The sequence below is a fragment of the Orcinus orca genome, chromosome 8 (genome assembly GCF_937001465.1).
Source record: "Orcinus orca chromosome 8, mOrcOrc1.1, whole genome shotgun sequence".
Lineage (NCBI taxonomy): Eukaryota > Metazoa > Chordata > Mammalia > Artiodactyla > Delphinidae > Orcinus > Orcinus orca.
In genome coordinates, this window is record NC_064566.1 from 48,636,061 (window position 1) to 48,654,215 (window position 18,155).

Consider the following 18,155-nt stretch of genomic DNA (forward strand, 5'->3'; position numbering starts at 1 on the left):
CCCCCTGTATGTAGTCAGTCACGAAAATCTTAATACATTTCCCTTTATATTATCTGTTTTCTTCATCTCCACAGCTACATCTTCACAGTTAAGGCTTTAGTTTACTACCTCCTCATCTCTCATCTGGATGTTTTTCCCCAGACAGTCTCCTGCCTTCAGGCTTGCTCTTTTCTCATCCGTCCCTGGAATGGTCTTTCTAAAAATGCAAATTTGATCATGGAGCTCCTCTGCTAAAAACTTTTGGCTCTTTGTGTTCTGTAGGATAACATCCAAATTCCTTAATATGGCATCATTTGGCCTCAACTCACCTCTCCAGCCTCATCTCGGGCCACTCTCTCTCTACTCTGTGTTCTAGCTTGAATAAATTGTTCACAGTTCCCTGGCAAACGTGTTACTTTTTTGAGCCTTGAAATCTTTGTAATAGCTGCTTCCTCTGCTAGGAATGCCTTTTCTTCTCTGCCCAGTGAACTTTCCTCATCCATTAGGATCTAGTTCAGTTTCACCTCCTCTTTGACTTCTTTGTCGCCCTTCTGCAAAAGGGTGGAGAAAGCTGTGTGTGACGTGGGGATTTACTGTTGTAAAGGGGAGTCACTGTGCAATAGAGTTCACGCTGTGAGTTATGAGGGCTCTGCTGGAGTGAGGTGGGGAGATCCCTGCAAGAAGCAGAGGTGGTACTGGGGAGAGGGGAGGGAGTGAGTTAGCACCATACACTGATAACCCATTTGTCTCTTACATATAGGCTGAGGGATAGACAGGCAGAGAGGATATGTCTGAGCTGAGCTCTAGATCGTAGGCTCCTATGAGGTGGGGTTTGTTTATTTGTTTTTCCCTTTTGTATTACTATGAAGTTTTAATCAGATCTTTCTACTTTCAGAATCTAGGGTAAGAACCCATCGCTGCCTCTTACGTCAGTAAGAGGAAGAGCCATTGTAGGGGGAGAGAAGCCTCAGAACTTCACTGACCTGTCTTAGAAGGTTGTTTTGGTCTCTCTCTGTCTGCTGTAGATGTTGCAGGTGTATCCCTGCCCCCACCTTCCTCCCTCTTTGCCTCTCCCAGGGCAAAGGTTCATAAGTGAGACTGAGCCATTTCCTGCCTCGTGCCTGCTATTCCCAGGTTGGTGGACACCCTTGCTGAGTGTTCCTATAAGGCTGTATTTCGGGCCCTCCGGTGAGTGCTTGACCTTGGCCATTTTGGGGGGTCTGAAAGATCATCTCCTTCTCTTTTCCTTGTGGCTGAGCCTGTAGGTAAATTTGGGAAGAGGGATCTACTTTTCTCTAGACTTTGCTGTGGGAGGAAAGGGCACAGTAATAGGGTGGTGATCCCATTCTCTTCTGTCTTGTTCTGAACTTTTCAGGGTTAACAGGGAGTGAGGGAGTCTTAGGTGGGTGACAGGAACACCAAGCTGTGGCTTTCTTTTGGATTTCTGAAGTACGTGAAGAGGGTCCAGGTTAAGTGTTAGCTTTTGGGTTCTGAGACAGTGATTTCAGTGTGGCTTTTCTCTTTGAGGTCTTTGAATAGAAATGGGGATGGGGTGGGGAGGGAAAGTCCTGGAGGCCGGTTCCCCTTGGGTCTGTGAGCATTGCTCTATGTTAGTCAAGGAGTGGAGCAGAGGTGGGCGCCCCAGGTACATCCCAAGGCAGAAGCTGTTTGTTAGTCTTTGGAATTGAGTTTTAGAAGCTGGAAGCAGTTTAGTTGTGGACATGTTAAGGCCTTACTTTGCTAAGACTGGTTGCTTGGCCCTTCTTCAGCTCCCCTGGGGTATGAGTGTGAGGTTAGGTCTCTGTTTGCTCCACCATATGTTGCTATCTGACATATTTTTAAAGGGAAATTTGACCTTGTCATTTCCTTGTTTAAAAACCTCCTTTATTCCAGGGTGTTGATAGATAAACCCAAAGTCCTTAGCATGATATTCAGTGATATTTATAACCTTCACCCATGTTTACCCTTCAACTTAATATTGTATCTCTCTTCTCTAAATAGTCTGAGATTAAGTCACACCAAACTTGCAACTGTTCTTCAAATTTGCTATGTTCTTTCACAGTGCCATATTTTTGAACATACTGTTTTTAATATGAAGAAGGCCTTTCCGTCTGCTTTCTTTGTGGCCAGTATCTCGTTGTTAAAGATTTAAATCAGATATCACCTCTTTTCTGGAATCCTCTTATAGTTTCCCAGGAAGATTTAGTTGCTTTCCTTAGCACCCCCATGACATTTTTGTAATTACCTCTGTTTATAATATCTATTGGAGTTTTTGTTTATGCTCCACCAACTGTTTTTATCCATTTTTGTATTTCCAGTGCTTACCTATTATTAGCACAGTGTCCCAGCACTTATCAGTATGATGTACACCGACTTAATCAGTGAGTGAGCCCTGCCTGCTGTTTAGGACTGCTCCCACCCTTTATAAGACTGTCTTTTGAAAAAAAAAAAAAGACTGTCTTTTGTTCTCCAGAAGGTTTTCTTAAGCATAGTTGCTATCTTCCTTTAGTGTGCGCTGATAATGGTGAGAGGGAGTGTATCTGGGTAGAAGGGGTGGTGGTTAATATAACTGGAGGCCAAATGTGGGCCTGTTGCCAGGTCTCTGGGTTCCTTTAGCCTTATTGAGTGTAAAGAGGAAGGACAACTGAACCACACCTTTCCTCTGAAGTTTTTTTGGTTTTTTTCCTCTGAAGTTTTTATACTTGTGAGATATTGTTGACAGACAGTATTGTTGAGGGGGTGGTAGATGTGATGAGAAGGAACTGTGAGCCATGGCCGAGGCCAACAGCTGTTTTGGTACTTTTCCCCATTCTCTAGTGAGGGTGTGACGTCATGTCCCCAGGAGTGAGTGTTGGATGCATCTGACAGGAGTGGGTATATGTGTGTTTATTGGGAGTGTATCCTTGTGTTCTTTGCTAGAATGAAAATTCTTTTGCTCTTTTGGTTGGCTCTGAATTTTTACCTCTTAAGATTATTCAGCCAGTTAAAGGTCTATTAGTGTATTTCCTCCTGGGTGGGATTCTAGGGAGGGACCTGTAATAGTTAGAAAAAAATTTCTTCCTCAACAGCCCCAGAGGGCCGGAGTCAGATCAAGACTGGATTTCCTGATCTTTGTTTGTTCATTCACTCATTCACTTAAGCATCCATACATTCAGCAAATATTTATTGAGTCCCTAGGCACTGCTCTAGGTACTGGGGATACAACAGAGAAACCTTGCCCTCAATGAGCTTCATTGTAGTGGGGAAGATAGACAAATAAATAAGCAAATAAATATTTTTAGAAAGTAAAAAAACTGCTAAGAAAAAAGGATTAGGAAGCTAGAGAGTGAAGGTGGGAAGATGTGCTATTTAGATAGAATTGTTAAGTAAGTCCTCTCTGAGGAGATGGCATTTGGAAAGAACTGAGCGATGTGAGCAATGTGAAGATCAGGGAAAGTACACTCCAGACAGAGGGAAGAGCAAGTATTCAAGAAGCCTTGTATGAGTAAAGTATGAGTGAGGAGGGGTATGGTAGGAGGTTATACAGGTTAGATTATGTAATGCCCTAGAGACCAAGGTAGAGAATTTGGATTATTACCAGTGTGATAGGGAGTCATTGGAGGGTATTCAGCAGAGGAGAGATGTAGTATAATTTATGTTTTAAAACTCTGGTTGCCGTGTGGGGAATAGATGCTCAGAGGGGCAAGACTGGAAGTATGAAGACGAGATTGGAAGCTATTGCAATAGTGAGACACGTTTGGAGGGTATAGATGATAGGCTGATGAACTGGATATTAGAAGTAAGGACAAGAAGAAAGAAGGATGATGCCTAGGCTTTTGGCCTGAACAAGTAGGTAAATATTGGTATCATTTATTAAGGTGGAGAAGGCTGGGGGAGTAACACAGTTTTAGTGTTGGAATGAGTTCTGTTTTAGACATGTTGAATTTAAGGTGCTGACTGTGTGTGTGGAGTTCTCAGTGGAGTGGTGGTTCTGAGTTCTTACTGCTGGACGGTAGAGAGAGGCAAACTTCTATTAACCTCTTCCATCCTTTCTCTTTGAATTAGATTTGTAGGTCTGGATCGGGCAGTGACCTCTGAGCTCACTACTCCAGCCTGGTATATCTTCTGGCTCCATGGACAGTTACTGGCTCCTACAGACCGGATGAAGCAGACTAGAGACACAAGTAGAGAAAGCCTCCGGCTGGCAAATTCTCAGAGTGTGGCCCTCTGGCCACTGGCCCTGCCCGGCCTACCTCATGGAGAGGATGAACTGGCTGAGCAGACTGGCCTCCCGGGGCCCTGGGCATCGTGTACCACAAGGGGCCAGTCTGCAGACTCCTGTCATGGCTGACCCTGAGACCTGCCTCATGGTCTTCAAGAATCACTGGTCCCAGGTAGGAGACTATATGCTAAAGGTCCCAGTCTGCTGGCTGCCCAAGTCCTAACATTCTCTGTTCTCTCACCTTGCCATCTAGTCACCTGATCATCTTAAATTTTTTTCTCTTATCTGTCCTGATTCCCCAGGTGGTGCGAATTCTGGAGCGGCAAGGCCCTAGGGCAGCTCCTGGGGGAGCCGACGATCTCAGTGCTGTGTGCAACCACACTTACCAGATGCTGACACTGCTGGCGGAGGATCGTGCGGTGCCCTCGGCTCCCACGGCTCCTGGGCCCCTGCTGGAGTTTGCTCTGCGCGAGGATCTGCTAACCCGTGTGTTGACGTGGCAGCTTCAGTGGGATGAGCTTGGGGATGGGGTTGAGGAACGGCGGGCTGAGCAACTGAAACTATTTGAGATGCTAGTGAGCGAAGCTCGCCAGCCACTGTTGCGGCATAGTCCCGTTCGTGAGGCTCTGCTGATCTTGCTGGATGCCTGTGGCCGCCCTGTGCCCAGTAGCCCAGCACTGGATGAAGGCCTGGTGCTACTTCTCAGCCAGCTGTGCGTGTGTCTGGCCCGGGAGCCTTCATTGCTCGAGTTCTTCCTGCAGCCACCTCCTGAGCCCGGAGCTGCTCCCCGTCTTCTCCTCTTTTCTCGCCTTGTACCTTTTGTCCATCGAGAGGGCACCCTGGGCCAGCAGGCCCGTGATGCCCTGCTCCTGCTCATGGCTCTATCAGCTGGAAGTCCCACTGTGGGCCGCTACATCGCAGATCACTCTTACTTCTGCCCGGTCAGCACCTCCTGGGATGGGGGGTAGGGTATGGTGTAGGCACGGGAGAGCACCTTCCTGTCCAGGAGTTGTGGAGGGACTATGTACCAGGGCCCTCTCCTTCAGGAAGTAGCCCCCCCGGGTTTGAAAGCAGCACCTGGAGTTGGGGTGGGGATGAAACATGGGCTTAGGTGGATAAGGCAAGTATGAAGGCTCTTCATGGGCCAGTGTTCCCAGGTGATGTGTTGGCACCTTGGGTGACTAAATATGTGCTCTGGTAATAACTCTTACCCCTACTCGCATAAAAACTCTGGGTTAATAGTTCCCTGTTCCCCTTTTTTATATTGTCTGAGTCTTTGGTAACCTGTCCTTGGGGATGGCCCCCAGGTGCTGGCCACAGGGCTGAGTGCCCTGTACTCTTCACTGCCCCGAAAGATTGAAGTTCCAGGAGATGATTGGCACTGCCTGCGACGGGAGGACTGGCTGGGGGTGCCAGCCCTTGCTCTCTTCATGAGTTCCCTTGAGTTCTGCAACGCAGTCATTCAGGTGGGCCTGGGGTTCCCAGGAGATCTGGCCTTTGGTCATTCTGGGGAGATGGGGTGGGAGGGGGTGCATTCCCTGGAGTTCTGGTTTTCTTTCAGCTTGGGGGTAGGGTGCCTATTTGTATTCTACCATTCTGCTCCCTTCCTGACAGTGGCCCCCTTCAAAATCCTCCGTCCTCTGTCTTGCACCCTTACAGGTGGCTCACCCTCTAGTGCAAAAGCAGCTGGTAGATTATATCCATAATGGGTTCCTGGTGCCTGTCATGGGCCCTGCCCTGCACAAGGTGAGAGTCATGGGTGGCAAGGCAGATTAAGGGATTAGGTTGAGGGGTGGTAACCTCAATGCCAGGACCAATGTGGGTGGCAGTGGGCTGGGTACTCCTCCCTTTTTCCCTGTCTGCTCCTGGTACCTCCTTAGAACTTAGGGAAAATGGCTTAGCATATGTGTGGGGAAGCCCTAAATTTCCAAACTTTCCCTTTCTTTGTCCAGACCTCTGTGGAGGAGATGATTGCCAGTACCGCTTATCTGGAACTTTTCCTACGGAGTATTTCAGAGCCTGCCTTGCTCCGTACCTTCCTGCGATTCCTGCTATTACACCGGCATGACACCCACACCATCCTTGACACCCTTGTTGCCCGTATTGGCAGCAACTCCCGGGTATGGCCCCTACCTCTGTCCTGGCTTACCTGGGTGAGCCATCTTCTCTCTCCGACCTTTGTTCTGGGAGGGTGTTCCTGCCCTTCTTTGGCCTTTGTCTCCAGCAATCACTTCAAAGTTAGGTGGCATTTTCTTTCTAGTATTAAACTTTTAACTGTTTTGGGTACAATTTTAATGTGGCCTCCTGCTTTTGTAATATACAAATCTAGGACACAGTTACCTTTTCTGGATGACTTCGGCTGCTCGTCACGGCTATAGGTGTTGCCATTGTGTGACACTCGTTATGTAGCGTTGACCTGAGGTTCTCTTCAGCTGTGTAGCGCTTTGTGACTTGCTCTGGGTGACTTGAGATCACTTCTTCAGGCTTTATGTCTGCTTTGATAGGTGATCCAGCTGCTACTAGTACGTTTACCTTTTCTTCCCTCTGGATTTGCTGTAGAGTTATAGAACTTGGGGCACCCATTTGCCCGCCTACCTACTTATGTTCCTTCTTCCTGAAGAACATTTTGATTGAATGTTCACTATATGTCATACTGTTCTCTGGTACTGAGGATATAATGGTAAGCAGTGGTTGCTGACTTCATGGAGCTTCCTTCATAGAGGAGGTAGACAAGTAAACACATAACCAAAATAATTGAAAATTGAGGTCATTGTTATAAAAAACCCAACAGGGTGCTTAGAAAACAGTAGAGTGGTCAAAAAAACCATTCTGAGGAGGTGACATTGAGTTGAGACCTAAAGGTCATGAGGGAGTTAGCCTATTGAAGAGCAAGTGGAAGAACAGTCTAGGCAGAGGGAGCAATGCATGCAAAGTACATACGTGAGGAACAGGAAATGAAATGTATTTGAGGAAATGAAAGACCAGTGTGACTGGAGGTATAGTGAACAAAGGGGAGAAGGGAAGGAGAGGTGGGTGAGTTCAGATCATGTGTGGCCTTGTAGACCATGGTAAGAAGTTTAGATTTTAACCAATAGAAATGTATATAAAATAGGAGTAAATTGTTTCTAAGTCATAAAGACCCGAAGTCTTTCTGGGGGAGTAAAGCATTAGTTTAGCCGTGGACTTTATGGCATTTATTTTGGCTCCATCAACCATTTTTGTTTCCTTCTTTTATTATAAATAATTGACGTTCTCTGGGTCCTTGTGTTTAAAATAGAAGTTCTTAGATCACTAAAGGTTCTAGAAAACTGTTCTAGATAACTGAGGTACCTGGTAGTAGGGTTCCAGGTAAGTAAGGTTCCTGGATAGCTATGTTTTGTATAGTTGAGGTTTCTGAAGCTACGTTAGGGTGTATATGAGATATTCTAGACTGACTCTGATTTGACCAGTGTTTCTGAACCAAGTGTACACTTTAGAATTTGAAAATGACAGTAACCATAACAACAGATTCTAGGCTCTGCCTTAGATTTCTTGAGTTATAATCTTTGGGAGTAGGCCCAAGGCATGTGTACTTTTATAATACTCCAAAATGTAATTATGATACATGCCTTGGGTTAAGAATTATTGTCATAAACTGATAGGGAAGAGATGTCAAAGCTTTAATTTTACAAAGGCATTGAAAAAGTTTTATTTCTCATTATGCTGAAGCTCGACCAAGGTCTTAAATCTGTTTGGCCTCATGGAATGTCCTGTTCATGTTTTGGGAATGTTGATTTCCTTCCTAGGATTTGATTTTTCTTCCTGTATTGGGCTCTGTCCGTCTTGCTTTTGTCTTAATCTTATCCTAACTTCTTTGATTCTCCCTCAGTGTCTTTAGTCTTCAGCATATATTTCTGTTAGTCTTGCATTTGGTCCCCTGGTCTCAGGAGCCTTTCATGGTTTTGGGGTATTTATTCTTGGCTCTCAGTTCTTGGAGGAACCAAATCTCTTCTGATTTTAGGATGCCCATGTTAAACATGCAGGTGCTTTCCTTTCCCCTGTTTAGCCCTTTTAAGCTTGATTCTGTTGGCCTGACTTTGTAACTGCTATAGTCCAACTTTTGTGGCTTAAGGTGAATCATGCTGGCTAGCTAGCCTGCGTATCTGTATTAGTTTCCTATTGCTGTCATAACAAATTACCACAAACATAGTGGCTTAAAGCAACACAAATTGCTTTACAGAATTTGTAAATTCTGTAATTCTACAAGTTCTGTAGGTCATGTATCTGACACGGACCTCACCCCACTAAAATCAAAGCATCAGCGGGGCTGCATCCTTTCTGGAGGCCCTAGGAGAAAATCCGCTTCCTTGCTCACTGGGATCATTGGTCGAATTTACTTAATTGTAGATATAGGACTGAGACTCCTGTTTTCTTGCTGGCTGTCGGCTGAGGACCATTCCCATCTTCTAGAGACCAACTAAATCCTTGGCTTGTGATCCCTTGTTCCATCTTCAAAGCCATCAGTGGTGGATCGAGTCCCTTTCATGCTTCAGATCTCTCTCCTTTTTGACCCAGCTAGGAAAGGTTCTTGGCTTTTAAAGACTCGTGTGATTTGAGTGGGCCTATCTGGATAATCCAGGCTACTCTTCCCATCTTAAATTTTTTAATAACCTGAATCATACCTGCAAAGTCCCTTCTGCCATGTAAGGTAACTTACAGGTTCTGGAGATTAGGACCGGGACATCTTTGAGGGGCCATTTTTTCTACCTACCGCACAATCTTTCAGTGAGTCTGAATGTTTTCATTGCTAGTTAAAATGGTCATTTAGGATAAACATCCATGCTGTCTAAAATGGGAACTGCTATCTTATCTCTTTCCCACCATGATTGGCTTTTGTTTGGTTTTGTTTTGTTTTTTCCTTGAATGTATGTGTGTATTCATTTATTTATTTATGGCTGTGTTGGGTCTTCATTGCTGTGCGTGGGCTTTCTCTAGGGGTGAGCGAGGGCTACCCTTCGTTGCGGTGCACGGGCTTCTCATTGTGGTGGCTTCTTTTGTTGTGGAGCATGGGTTCTAGGCACGCAGGTTTCAGTAGTTGTGGCACATGGGCTCAGTAGTTGTGGCTTGCGGGCTCTAGAGTGCAGGCTCAGTAGTTGTGGCGCACAGGCTTAGTTGCTCCGCGGCATGTGGGATCTTCCTGGACCAGGGATCGAACCCGTGTCCCCTGCACAGGCAGGCAGATTCTTAACCACTGAGCCACCAGGGAAGTCCCATGATTGGCTTGTAATTCCCCCACAGTCATTTAGTTAATGATGAGCACCTAGACTGTGCAGGTAGTGCCCTGGACTAAGACCCAATAGTTGTCTTCAGGGTGCTCAAGGTATACTTGCCGTAAGGGAAGTATAGAGAAAGTGCTTCGGGGATTCACAGGAGTGAGGGAGTGCTTACATGTGTCTCTTCTCTTCATCTAGCCAGAGGTGAACCACCCTTTTTACTTTTCTAAAACAAAAGTTTCCCTTGTTCTGGACCCACCTATTTTTTCCTTTTCCTGTCAGCTGCCCTTGAACTTTTCTTTATCCTACCTTCTGAGAGAGACACTGGTGTTGGAGAGGTGACTCAGACTCCTTGTTCACAGCCCCACCCACTTCCCAGCTGGGATTCTTCCAGGTTCCCTCTGGTTTTTTGTTGGTAGGCGTTCAGTTACTATGCTGCTATAGTCTGTTGACAGGCATTCCCTTAGTTAACCACGTTGCTGTTGTCTCCTGTTAGTCATTCACTCAGTCCCAGTATTTCCTGGGGTCTCTTCATGGGTATTCATTCCATTTAAGTATTGCTGGTATCTCTGCTGCCAGGTATATATAGCCAGAGAGTTTGCTGACATGTGTATGGTCTATAGAAATACATTAAATCTGACATGTGGTTCGTTCCTATCTGTGAATAATGAAGTCTTGACCACAAAGATCATGTGATCATTTATTTAATATTTGAATGATTGTTTTGTGCCAGGCCCTGTGCCATCATTGCTCCAGGAGAGGTTGGTTGGGCCTGGGGTTGGGGAGGTTTCCATTTGGTAAACATCTTGGAGGGTAGAGAGCTCTTATGGTGACTCCCCGCCCCCCCCCCCCCCAGCTCTGCATGGTCTCTCTGAGTCTCTTCAGGACCCTACTGAACCTCAGCTGTGAGGATGTCCTGCTGCAGCTGGTTCTCAGGTACCTGTGGGGGCAGGGCTGAGGGATGGCTGATCCTGAACCCTCCGGGCCCTCAGGGCCTTGTGCATTGCTGGGGTGATGGGTTGCATTGGGGTTGCTTGTGTGTGTGTCCTCTCGAAGCCTGGCTTAGCCATATAGTTCCACTGATGTTCTCCCAAGCCCTGTCCTTCCTTCCTGATCTATCCTGTGTCCCTTTTTTGCTGTCTTTCCCAGGTATCTTGTCCCGTGTAACCATGTGATGCTGAGCCAGAAGCCAGCTGTGCGCGATGTGGACCTATATGGACGAGCAGCAGACAAGTTTCTCTCCTTAATCCCACGCTGTTGTCGGCACCGTGCCTCCAGCCCACCTCGTCCAGAGCATGCCTCGTGGGCACGAGGTGGGCCTAGCAGAGAGGCAGGGAGAAGGGAGGACACGACGGGTATGGCCCAGGTTCTGGGGGAGCTAGCCAGAAGGTGGGAGGAGGGAGGTGGCCGTGAGTGGCATTCCATCTTTGGGGAGGTTGATGAGGGGTGTTGTAGGGTGGATCCTCAACTCCACCAAAGAAATTTATCTTCTGAGCAAAGCTGTTCCTTCTCTTCACTCCAGTTGTACTCTTCTATTTCCGTTGTTTTTGTGGTGTTGGTGGTAATGAGGAGGGGGTGGTGGATGAGGAAAAGGTTAATTTGAGGGGTGGAGAGTCAGCTGTCTGAATCAGTCCCATGTTTCTTCTGCTTCATTGCCTTCTCTCTTAGTTACCCAAGGTGTCTCATCCTTCCTCCTGCACCTCTGGCTCTTTGATCTCTCTTATGTGTTTTCCCCTCTGCAGGCCCTGGAAGCCCAAGCGTTGACTCCTCTTCTGTGGTGACGGTACCCCGGGCCTCCACGCCATCTCGTCTGGCCCTCTTTCTGCGACAGCAGAGCCTGGGTGGCTCCGAGTCCCCAGCCCCAGCTCCTCGCTCACCGGGGCTTGCTGCATCCCCAGCCTCCAGCCCTGGCCGACGGCCCAGCCCTGTGGAGGAGCCCGGTGAGCTGGAAGACAATTACCTGGAGTATCTGCGTGAGGCGCGCCTTGGTGTGGACCGCTGTGTCCAAGCCTGCCGTACCTGGTCTGCCCCCTATGATGGCGAGCGGCCCCCTCCTGAGCCCAGTCCTGTTGGCTCCCGGACTAAGAAACGCAGCCTACTGCCTGAGGAGGGCAGGGGCCATGCAGGGGAAGGGGAGGTGGAGGAACTGGGGAGGGGGGCGCTGGCTCTGGGTGTGAGGGAGGGCCCTGGCCACCTGCGCCCTCCCCAGCTCAATGGGGTGCCAGGACCATGGCCTGAGGGGGCCAAGAAGGTTCGTCGGGTGCCACAGGAGGGAGCTGGGGAACTACTAGAGGGCACCTCCGAGGGCGTGGCAGGACTAGAGAGCTTTGGGCAGGAGCTCCGGGAGCTGGAGGTGGCGTTGAGCAATGGGGGCGCTGGCTCAGAGCCCCCTCTAGAGCCTTCACTACCTCTTGAGGAGGAGGAGGCCTACGAAAGCTTCACCTGTGCCCCTGAGCCCCCTGGCCCCTTCCTCAGCAGCCCTTTGCGGACTCTCAGCCAGCTGCCAAGCCAGCCCTTCACTGGTAAGCTACGTAGCCTAGGTCTTCTCCTTTGTGTACTCTTTGCATGTTCTCCACATGTTTGTGCTGGTTTCTGAGACTTCTTGCCCATGTCATTCCTGTGTACTTGCCTAGCTCCTCATCCATTTTGCCTGGGTCCCCTCCAGATACATATCATGTCATACTTGTGTCTCAGTGTCTGTCTGTAGTCTTCCATGCTTGTGCTGGTTTGAGTATTGACTTATGTCTGAGTCTTGTATGTCTGTCCTTTATGCATGTTCCTCCTCTTCCTCAGTCTGGCCATTTTCTGGGATGTGTGATTAGGATATTCTGTGTTTGGTGTTTCCTGGTGAATCACAGCAATACATCTGAACCATGTGGAAGACATACGTGCTGTCCTGTATGTGAGGCACCTATAAATCATGCTGTTCCATGTTGTTCCCGCCAATATATCTGTCTGGGTGTTGGGTCTCTCGTCAGCTCTTCTGTGGCCCAGGGTCAGCTTTCTGCTATACTTCCCTTCTTCAGCCCTGGCCTCCTTTCTCCCAGCCTCTTTAGAGAAGGGCTCAGCTTCAAGTTTCTCCTGTTCCCTATCCTTGCACCTTGTTGGTTGCCCTGACTGCTCAGTAAGACTTTCTAAGGGTTTATGGTTAGTGGTAAGAACTGAAGCAGATAGAGTGAAATACCTCTCTCTGGGTAAATTAGATCAGTGAAATACCTCTATCAGGGCAAATGACAAAGCATGGCCCTGAGCCCCCTGGCTAAGTTCTTTTGGTCTCTCCAAAAGACCTTGGAGCTAGATCTGGCCTGAGTGGCTGGGCTAACTCCTCTTTGTTTTTGTTTGAGAGCCAGCTTTACCCAGCCCAACCCTCATCTGGCTCTTGTCCCTACTCTACACCCCATGCTGGGGATTGGTGGGGAGGCACTTCTGGGAAGCTGTATAGTGCTTTGGACTAGACATACCTTGAGTTAGCATTCCATCTATGTCTTTGTTGCATGTAAATCACTTACTATGATGCTGGTACATTGTGAGAACTCAGCATGTGGTAGTTTAGGATTATCATCTCTTGGGTGCATGGCGGATACAATTTGACCAAGGTACCCACATATCTTCCTGTTGTTTGTAGTCAAGTTATCATGCATTGATCAGTACATGCCCTAGCTGGGCCTTGCACAGCATCAGGCCTTTTGCTCTGGAGTAATGACAACTCTCTTGCAGACTACAGAAAATATGTCTTTTCATTTATTTAGGCTTTGCTCTGCTCTTTCCTTCTCTAGACCACGAGAAGGTGGTGTGCAGGTTTTACCACTTTCTTGAAGCGTTATTTGAAGTTCTGTCCTTTTTCTTCTTCTAAACTCATCTGAGCTTTTTCTCTTGCAGAAAAGTCCCCGGAGATGAGAAGGACAAAGTTATGGGATATCTTAGGACCCTGCTAAGCTAGAGTTGTTTTAGAGCTAAGGCTAGTCATGTGCATGTGGAGTGAGAATGTTCTAGGATCTTTCTCAGGATTCAGTGTCTCTTGCCCTTCATTGTTCTCCTGCCTCAAGTCTTAGTGCAGTTCCTAGGCACACTCCCTCTCCCTGACAAATCCCTGACCAGACAGACTGTGATGGTTCTACAGTCCTAGTGTTGGTGATCTGGCTCAGTTGAGGCCAGTTCTCCTGGAAGATCATTCTAATCCCTTCTGCCATCCTCTTTCCACCAAAGAGTCTGTCCTGAATCAGTTTTCTCTGGCCCTGAACTAAGCTCTTTTTCCCCTACAGATTCTATTTCACCACCTTGGTTCCCCGCTCCTGAACAGACCTGATTTCTTTTTTGGTTCTCCAAAGATTCCTCCCCTAACTTTAAGTTGACCAATCTAGTCACCGTCTTTGCCTTCACTATGCTTTCTTCTTGCTTTATTTCTGACTCAGGTCTAGTGTTATCCCCTGTCTTATATGTAACCTGATTTCTTCTTTTGGTCTAATCACTTTCTCACTTGTTCTTTCTTCAGTTGTCCTCTTGGGTGAAGCTTTTTAAAAAACTGAGAACTATTACATAGCTTATGGTTATTATTGAATACTTATAATTTGCTAGACTTTGGCCTAAATGCTGTGTATCAGTATCTCTTTGATCCTCTTAATAACCTTATGAGGTGGGTGTATTTTCTTATTTTACCAAGTAGGAAACTATGCTTGGAGAGTTTTGATTCATCCAGTAACTTAACTAGTAAACGGTAAAGCTAAAATTTGAACCAAGTCTGTCTGATTCCAGAGCCTGTGGTCTGGTCCTTCAGCTAGAATGTGTATAAGCTGGCATCTGGACCTCTTGTGGGTCCATGTGGTGTCTGCCATTTTATCTCCTCCAGAATAGGTGGTCACAGGATATTTAAACATGCAAATCATTTTCTGACACAAATAATTTTCATCTAGTGGTGGTGGGGGGTTTCATTTTGGGGAGGAATGCGTGTGATGTGCATTGTGTTTAGGCCTTGTATCCTTGTGCCCACCCACCCCACCCCAGGCCCCTTCATGGCTGTGCTCTTTGCCAAACTCGAGAACATGCTGCAGAACTCCGTCTATGTCAACTTCCTGCTGACGGGGCTGGTGGCCCAGCTGGCCTGTCACCCCCAGCCCCTGCTCCGCTCTTTCCTGCTCAACACCAACATGGTCTTCCAGCCCAGTGTCAAGTCCCTGCTGCAGGTGTGCGATGCATGCATGCATGGGTGCGTCCAGGCTCCATGGTGGGCCAGGCCCACAGCTGGAGTGGCCCTGGGGGGGCTGGGAATAGGCCCAGCGGGGCTAGAAAGGACTGTGTCAGTCTAGAGCCACCCAGAAATGTCATGAAGTTGTGCTTCATAGGTGCTGGGCTCTGTGAAGAATAAGATTGAGAGCTTTGCAGCCTCCCAGGAGGACTTCCCAGCACTGCTATCCAAAGCCAAGAAGTACCTCATTGCCCGTGGCAAGTTGGACTGGACGGAGGGCCCTGCGGCAGGATCTGCCCCCCGCCGGTCTGATTCCCTAGGTGAGGCGTACCCTGCCACCACCTCCCTGTCCTCCCTAGGCAACTAATTAGCTCAGGTTAACTGAGTTTCTTATTTAGGTTGAAGCCTTGCACCGGGAACTAGGGAGTTGCAGAGAGTAGAGTCTTGATTTTGTCCTCAGGTTTCTGGGCAGAGGAAAAACATAGTTCTGTCCACTGAGAGCCAAACCAACAGTACCAGCAAAAACTACTCTAGAAGTTGGGGATGGGCAAGGGGACAGAAGAGTCTCTAGGTTGAGATATTGTTAAAGCTTGGTAAAGGACATGGCATTTGACATGGGCCTTGAGAGATGGGTAGGACTTGGGTAGGCAAAGGAGTGGGATGGCTTTATTCTTTTGTTCAGGGGACAGCATGAATTGTTTAGTTGGAGCAGGGGATTTGGAAGTTGGTGGAACAGTTGGTAGTAGGGTTGGTCAGAGCAGAAGGTTCTCAGCGTAGAAGTTGGGCTAGGCAGAGGTTGTAAACTTTTAGGCAGTGAGAAACCATTGGAGGTTCTTAGATCTGGGAATGGACAGATAAGTGTGTTAGTTCATGTGCTAGTTGCACTGGAGCTAGGAGAAAATGAAGTCAGAAGAGCAATTGGGAGGCTTATGCCATAATGCAGATGTGACCTGTGAGGCTTGAATTAGAATAGTGGAAATAGAAAGGAAGAATTTGATGGAAATGGGAAGGAAGTACTGGCAGAGTTTGGTGAGTGGTTGTGGGTAATAAGGAAGAAGGAAGAGTTAAATATGACCATGATATTCTAAATTTAGATCTTTCATCAACAAGTATCTGAGTGCTTGCCGTATGTGCTAGGTGTTGTCTGTGATACAGGGGACTCAGGGAGGTACAAGATGTGATCTTTGCTTTCAAAAAGCTGATAGTCTAGATAGTGACTAGAGGATTGTCATAACTGAGGGAGCAAGGTCCCAATGGTGGTGGAAGTAAGTGGGATCCAGAGCACAGGAAGGTTTTTTTCCTCCTTTGAGGCAAATGAGGAGAGATCAAAGGAGGAAATGTTATGTACAAGTGGAGTTTTGAGGTGTGGAGGGAAATTTTAGGGAGTTGAAGTCATCCTTTATTTGCTAATTGAAGTAGGAGGCAAAATAATATGCTGAGCAAGAGAGCAGAGGTGAGATGGGGGCTTAAGGAGGAAAGTGTATAGGTTGGGAAGAGAGTACCAGAAGGGTTATTAGATAGCTGTGAAGGCCCAGCTGAAGTTCCTTAGCATGATTTCCTCATGGTCCAGTACCAGGAATTATTTCTGGCTTCCACAGTCCTGGTACTATGTTCACTGTGGAGGGCCCAGGGATATAGAGGTAAATAAGACAGAGTCCAAGCCCTTAAACTCACAGATTAATATATGAGGTAGAAGACATGAGAACAAGTTATTAAAATGCAATGTGATAGAGCAGTAAAATGGGAAGTTAGTGGAGGGCAAATTAGAAGAGAGGTAGGGATGGGGAAATTAGGCCAAGGATGAAAACATTGAAGAAAGCAAAATTAAGGCAGAAGGGGCTACAGAGGCATGAAAGGAGCCTGGAGGGTTCCAGGAGGAGCACATAGGTGTGGATGCCAAAGCAGGGAGAGTTTCTAGAAGAGGTGGGAGGAAGTGTGTAGAGAGTTTCTAGAAGAGGTGCGAGGAAGTGTGTGAACCTGGTTGTAAAGGGCTCTGAATGCCAAATCTAATATATCTGTTTAGCATATCTCTGTAGCCATTATTAGAGGTCGAGAATGGGAATGATATCATGATCTAGAGACTAGATCCCTAGAGTCTAGGCCCTAGGTCCTGGACAGGGCCAAGAACAGATCCAGAGCCAGCAATCTAGGAGGAAGGAAATTAAAGAAGAGAAGGCAGTATTTTAAATGGTTCATTTGAGTCTAAGCTGACATGAAGTTGTCTGGCCACAACCAGTGGGAGGGTGGCTTTGGTGGATGTCGGAGAGGGATTGGTGGAAGGCCAAGTGGTGGCACAGGAGAGCAGAACTTGGAGGGACAGTGGTGTGTGACAGATCTGATAAAGTCACTGAACTATGACTGCATATGTAGCACCTGTGGGTATTGAAGGAGCAGGGGTGTGGGTGAGGTGTTACAGATAGGCAGGGGAAGGAGGAAGTGTCTAGAGGATTGACCCATCTAGTATAGGAGGGTGCTGGGCAGCAAGAATAAGCGCATGTTACAGACTGAGGAGAAAGAGCTTGGTGATGGTAGAAGAGTGATTGGAAAGGGAGGCACAGTAAGAGAACCCCTCAAGGTGAAGGGGCCTGGAGAAGGGAGGGGTCTTGTCTGGGAATGAAGTATCTGAAGGGTTGACTGCCTAAAGACTGAGCATGATGGTTGGCTGTTGGGGAGGTTGGGTAGAGGGAAGGAGGCTGGGCAGGCAGCACTTTGGTGTTAAGAGTTCTAGTGGAGAGGTCCATGCCCCTGGGGGAGTGGGGGTGCGTGGGGAGGGGAATCTCCTCTCCCAGGCCAGGGAACTTTGCCTGACGCCAGCAGCTTCATGACACTCCTGTTTGTTCCCAGTGAAGAGCCGGAGGCCGTCCTTGGGGGAGTTGCTCCTGCGGCATGCACACAGTCCAACCAGGGCTCGGCAGGCGGCACAGATGGTTCTTCAGCCTGGGAGAGACGGCACAGGACTTGGCCTAGGTGGGGGCTCCCCTGGGGCATCAACACCGGTCCTACCCCCCCGGGGTGGGGCCCCTGACCGCCAAGGTGAGGCTCTGCGAGTCAAGAATGCTGTCTACTGTGCAGTCATTTTCCCTGAGTTTCTCAAGGAGCTGGCTGCCATCTCCCAGGCCCACGCTGTCACCTCGCCTTTCTTGTTGGATACTTCAGAGGAGGGATCTGGCCCTCCCATCTCAGGCTTTGGGCCCCTCAATCCTTAACTTTCTTCCATGGACAATCAGGGCCTTGAGTGGCCTGTGCTGGGGCCAGGGTGTAGGCTCCTTTTTATGTTTGGAGGCAGTGGCAAGAGGACTTTTTAATTTATTTCCGATGAATGTTTTCTGGAGAACTTGTTGCAATATGTATAAAAGGGAAATCTCTATTCTGTGCTCATTCTTCTTTCCCACGCTTTTTCTGTAGGGCTGGGGCCCCAAGAAAGTTATACATGGATGGGGAAGTGGTCAGGGTGTTTTCTGTCTGGCGAGGACACGATGCCAAGGTTTTGAGGTACTTCTTATGCCTTTAGAGGGTGAGGGGACATGAAGCCTGGGGAAAA

General features: G+C 47.8%; 2 protein-coding genes across 10 annotated transcripts in view; both read left to right on the forward strand.

Moving 5' to 3' along the window:
* The window catches only part of FHIP1B (FHF complex subunit HOOK interacting protein 1B), a 26,625-nt gene extending 8,644 nt beyond the window's left edge, over window positions 1–17,981 (forward strand). For 2 of the 9 annotated variants that reach the window (XM_049712839.1, XM_049712837.1), the window contains exons 2-12: window positions 4,024–4,352; window positions 4,483–5,121; window positions 5,488–5,646; window positions 5,840–5,926; window positions 6,133–6,333; window positions 10,289–10,368; window positions 10,582–10,787; window positions 11,175–11,954; window positions 14,434–14,612; window positions 14,772–14,934; window positions 17,459–17,981. In XM_049712839.1, the coding sequence (XP_049568796.1) occupies window positions 4,215–4,352; window positions 4,483–5,121; window positions 5,488–5,646; window positions 5,840–5,926; window positions 6,133–6,333; window positions 10,289–10,368; window positions 10,582–10,787; window positions 11,175–11,954; window positions 14,434–14,612; window positions 14,772–14,934; window positions 17,459–17,820 (2,994 nt within the window). In that variant the 5' untranslated portion in view covers window positions 4,024–4,214 and the 3' untranslated portion in view covers window positions 17,821–17,981. Of the gene's footprint in view, window positions 1–1,021; window positions 1,168–4,023; window positions 4,353–4,482; window positions 5,122–5,487; window positions 5,647–5,839; window positions 5,927–6,132; window positions 6,334–10,288; window positions 10,369–10,581; window positions 10,788–11,174; window positions 11,955–14,433; window positions 14,636–14,771; window positions 14,935–17,458 lie in introns of those variants that run through there. The other 7 variants (XM_049712838.1, XM_049712842.1, XM_049712840.1 and 4 more) reach the window with 7 other exon arrangements.
* The window catches only part of LOC105748487 (olfactory receptor 56A1), a 71,652-nt gene continuing 71,430 nt past the window's right edge, over window positions 17,934–18,155 (forward strand). The window contains 1 exon segment of the mRNA XM_049712849.1: window positions 17,934–18,106. Coding sequence (XP_049568806.1) covers window positions 17,934–18,106 — 173 coding nt within the window.